Source organism: Megascapheus bottae, chromosome 2 (genome assembly GCF_031878675.1).
Source record: "Megascapheus bottae isolate mThoBot1 chromosome 2, mThoBot2.hap1, whole genome shotgun sequence".
Classification (NCBI taxonomy): Eukaryota; Metazoa; Chordata; class Mammalia; order Rodentia; family Geomyidae; genus Megascapheus; species Megascapheus bottae.
In genome coordinates this window covers 57,371,699-57,376,314 of record NC_143510.1, presented here as the reverse complement: position 1 = coordinate 57,376,314, position 4,616 = coordinate 57,371,699, and the positions used below count along the sequence as shown (strand labels likewise).

The window sequence follows — 4,616 nt, the reverse complement described above, 5'->3', positions numbered from 1 at the left end:
ACCAGAATCAACTCCAAATGGATCAATGACCTCAATGTAAGATCAGATACCCTGAAAATATTACAGCGAGGGAAAGGGGAAGCACAAGGGCTCCTTGGCACAGGTCAAAAGTTCCTAAATAAAGATAGAGAAATGCAGGAAATCAAAGAAAGGCTGAATAAATGAGACTGCATTAAACTGCAGAGCTTCTTCTGCATGGCCAAGGAAAATAAATAGAAGTCCCACAGATTAGGAGAAGATCTTTACTAGCCATATAAGACAAGACACTCATACCTAAAATATACTTAGGGCTCAAAAAATTCACCCCCACTAAAAAAATTCTCAAAGAAACAACCATCCCATTAATAACTGAAAAATTAAAAAGAGACTTCTGTGCAGAGGAAATAAAAATGGCCAATAGAGCTTTTCCTGTCGCAGCCGCCGGGTCGAGAGGAGCGTGGCCTTCTCCTCTCCCCGCCATGGCGTGTGCGCGTCCCCTGATATCAGTGTACTCCGAGAAGGGGGAGTCATCTGGCAAAAATGTCACTTTACCCGCTGTGTTCAAGGCTCCTATTTGACCAGATAGTGTGAACTTTGTTCATACGAACTTGCGTAAAAACAACAGGCTGCCCTATGCTGTCAGTGAACTAGCAGGTCATCAGACCAGCGCTGAGTCTTGGGGTACTGGCAGAGCTCTGGCTCGTATTCCCAGAGTTCGAGGTGGTGGGACCGACCGTTCTGGCCAGGGTGCCTTTGGAAACATGTGTCGAGGAAGTCGCATGTTTGCACCGACGAAAACCTGGCGTCGCTGGCATCGTCGAGTGAACACAACACAGAAGCGATACGCCATCTGCTCTGACCTGGCTGCCTCAGCCTTACCAGCATTGGTGATGTCAAAAGGTCATCGAATTGAGGAAGTTCCTGAACTTCCTTTGGTGGTCGAGGATAAAGTTGAGGGTTACAAGAAGACCAAGGAGGCTGTTTTGCTTCTTAAGAAACTGAAAGCCTGGAATGACATCAAAAAGGTCTATGGCTCTCAGCGAATGAGAGCTGGCAAGGGCAAAATGAGAAACCGCAGGCGTATCCAGCGCAAGGGCCCCTGCATCATCTATAATGAAGACAATGGCATCATCAAGGCCTTCAGAAACATCCCTGGAATTACTTTGCTTAATGTCAACAAACTGAACATTCTAAAACTTGCTCCTCGTGGTCATGTGGGGCGTTTTTGCATTTGGACTGAAAGTGCTTTCCGGAAGTTGGATGAGCTGTATGGCACTTGGCGTAAGGCTGCCTCTCTCAAGAGTAACTACAACCTTCCTATGCACAAGATGCTAAATACAGACCTGAGCAGAATCTTGAAAAGCCCAGAGATCCAAAGAGCCCTTAGAGCACCACACAAGAAGATGCATCGCAGAGTCCTGAAGAAGAACCCACTGAAAAACCTGAGAATCATGTTGAAACTGAACCCATATGCAAAGACTATGCGCCGAAACACCATTCTTCGCCAGGCAAAAAAATCATAAAATTCGAGTGGAAAAAGCAGCAGCACTGGCAGCCAAATTAGATGAGAAAGCAGCTGCAGCAAAGAAGGCTGGAGAGAAGAAGCCCGCAGTGAGTAAGAAAGGGAAGAAGGTTGCTGATGCTAAAAAGCCGAAACAGCCTTTGGGCAAAAAGGCAGCTGCTACCAAGAAACCAGCTACAAAGAAACCAACAGCTGAAAAGAAAGCTACCACAGAAGAAAAGAAGCCTGCTGCATAAGCTATTACAATCTGTTCAATTATATAAAGGTCAGAGTATGGGACAGCTGAATTGAATAAAGACCGGATCAAAGATGCAGTGAAAACAAAAACAAAACAACAAAAAAAGAATGGCCAATAGATACATGAACTGTTCAACATCTTTGGCCATAAAAAAAGAAGTGCATATCAAAACTACATTGACATTCTACCTCACCCCATTATCGAGAAACCTAATAATAGAAGACATTGGTGGGAATGTGGCCAAAAGGGAATATTACTGCACTGTTGGTGGGAATATAAACTTGTTCTACACTCTGGAAAGGAAGATGGAGGTTCCTCAAAGGACTAAACATAGAGCTTCTCTATGATCCATCAATCCTACTCCTTGGCATTTACTCAAATGATCATAAACAAGGCCACACTAAAGCTACCAACATAACTATATTCATTGTATCAGTACTTACCATCACTAAGGTATGGAATCAATCCACATGCCCCTCAGTAGATGAAAGCATCAAGAAAATATGGGATATATATAATATATACATAATGTAATTCTGTGCTTCCATCAAAAAGAATGACATCACCCTATTCATAAGGAAGTAGAAAGAGTTGGGGAAAATCACATTACCTGAAGTAAGGCAGACCCAAAGAAACATAGACTCCATGGATTCCCCCATTGGTAATAATTAGTATATGCCTAGGAGAGTCCTAGCAGAGAATCACAGTAGACTAATAGCTATGTACATATGGCCATACAAAATGGTGATAATAGAAATGAGCTCTAAGATATGGAAACAAGAGGGCTTTTTGGTTGTTGTTTTTATTTAGTGTACTATTTTCTCTTTTTTTATCCCTCTAGTTTATTCCCTGGGATTACTGTTTTTGATTTCTGTACCCTTTATCTTGAATATAAGTCTGTTTGATTTGGGAAAGGGAAGGGGAATCACAGAAACGGAAACGGTGGGGTAATGGGCGAATAGATGAACAACGATACTCACTAGATAGACACTGTGTCGGAAATGAGCTTTACAACCTGGGGGGGGGGGCAAGGGGACCCTTTGGGAGGAGGGAAAATGGGAGAAAATGAGAGAGAGGGTAACGCTGTTTGAAAAGAAATGCATTCATTACCTTATGTAATTGTAACCCCTCTATTAAAAAAAAAATTCCCTCACCTGGAGAGTATCTGGAGAAGATTCAATTCATGTCTTACAGAATTCTAGCCATGAAAGAAGTGTGATAAAGGTTCTAAGTGATTGGTTTTGCTCCTTGAAATCAGTCTGTACTGATAAAAATCTCTTTGTTGGACAATTAAGGGGCCCTTCTGTTCCTTAAAAGAGGGAAACTCAGGCAAAGTGTTTAAAATCCCCCAGGAACAGCATTGACTGATACATAAGCGGTGCTTCCACATGTTGGGAATTGTTGTAAGTGATCTGATGCATTTTATAGTATGTCGATCTCACGATGTCCTAGGATGTATTATTTTACAAGAGGCAGAATCTGAAACACAAAAGAGATTGAGTCGTATTTCAAGGTTATACAGCCAACAGCCCTCTCTGCTTCAGAGCCATTTAGTGAACACCACAATATGCTATTATCTCTAAGCAAACCCCTACAGTGTACAATGCAGTGCACAGCATCAAGGCCCAAGAAATACTCGTTGAAATGACAGATAAATGGAATAAACACATGGATGGATAAATGGAAAAAACTCCAGCTGGGAGGTTGCCATTTTCTTTCATCAAAAAAAACCCCAACAACATAAGGATCCACTTAATATAGACTGATTCATAAAGTACAGCAACATCACTACTAAGAGCCAACCTTTTTTATCCTTTATCTACAGTGAACTTTCCACAAGTAAACTAGGATCCAAATTGGCTAAGTACCATAAACAATATATGGCAGTCTTAAAAAAAAAGAAATCAGAAGAAAACATTGAAATAACTAGCATATGAATTTCTGAGCCAAACAGAAAATTGCCTATCCTCTTGCATTGCCCCCTTTTAATGTGTCAAAGTATTTCTTTAGTTTATTATCCATATTTCTAGTAAGAGAAATTCAGATTTGAGTGAAACAGACACAGTAATCAAAAGCTTTTTCACTCATGTCTTCCTTCCAGATATAATTTTCTCTTTATTACAATAACAAATTAAGTCTCCAGTTACAAGAGATTTTGTTTTTACCAATTCTGAGATTTGAATTCAGGGCCTGAGCACAGTCCTTAAGCTTTTGCTAGAGCTCTACCAATTGAGCCACAGCACCACTGCTGGCTTTTCTTTTTCTATGTATATGGTACCGAGGAATTGAACCCAGGTCTTTGTGCATGCTTGGCACACACTCTACCACTAGGCCAAACTCCTGCCCTACAAGAGATTTTTATGGCATTTTATAATACCCTACTGAGATTTATACTTGTCTTATTTTAGTATTGTGCTTGAAGAGTAATTAAGTATGACTCCATTAAAAGTGTTCTTGATAGAGAAAGAATTTTTCCCCGGTATCTTTTAAAGTGTGGGAGTGTGGTATTATAACACATTTCTGCTTAAAGTAGCAATTCTAATCACAACAAATATTTATACAGATGGGCTTGATTGAAATTGTTTTCTCTTACTTCTGAATCAAAATTCATTTTCTCCTGAAATGGGAAAAACTTTTAGGAGAGAAAAATCTGACATTTCTTTAAGCATTCCCTCCAGGTATTGTTGAACAAGTCATGGAATTCTTGGCTGACCATTTGAACATGTCTAAATTTTAGAATCTGGCAGGTTTCAATAACTAAAGGCTGCATGATGTCCTTGATAAAATTGGCTTCGCATAGTATCTATGTAGATTGACTGTTGAGAAATCATTTGCCTGTTTTATGACTCCTGGCTTCCAGCCCAGCCAGCGTAGGCC

General features: G+C 40.5%; 1 protein-coding gene across 1 annotated transcript; it reads left to right on the top strand.

Annotated features, from left to right (window-relative positions):
- The first annotated feature begins 409 nt into the window (after positions 1–409).
- Positions 410–1,827, top strand: LOC150067150 (large ribosomal subunit protein uL4-like). Its single transcript, XM_090327912.1, is given in 2 exon segments — positions 410–1,490; positions 1,492–1,827. Coding segments are annotated over 2 exon segments (1,278 nt in total). The 5' UTR covers positions 410–458; the 3' UTR covers positions 1,738–1,827.
- Positions 1,828–4,616: the final 2,789 nt, after the last annotated feature.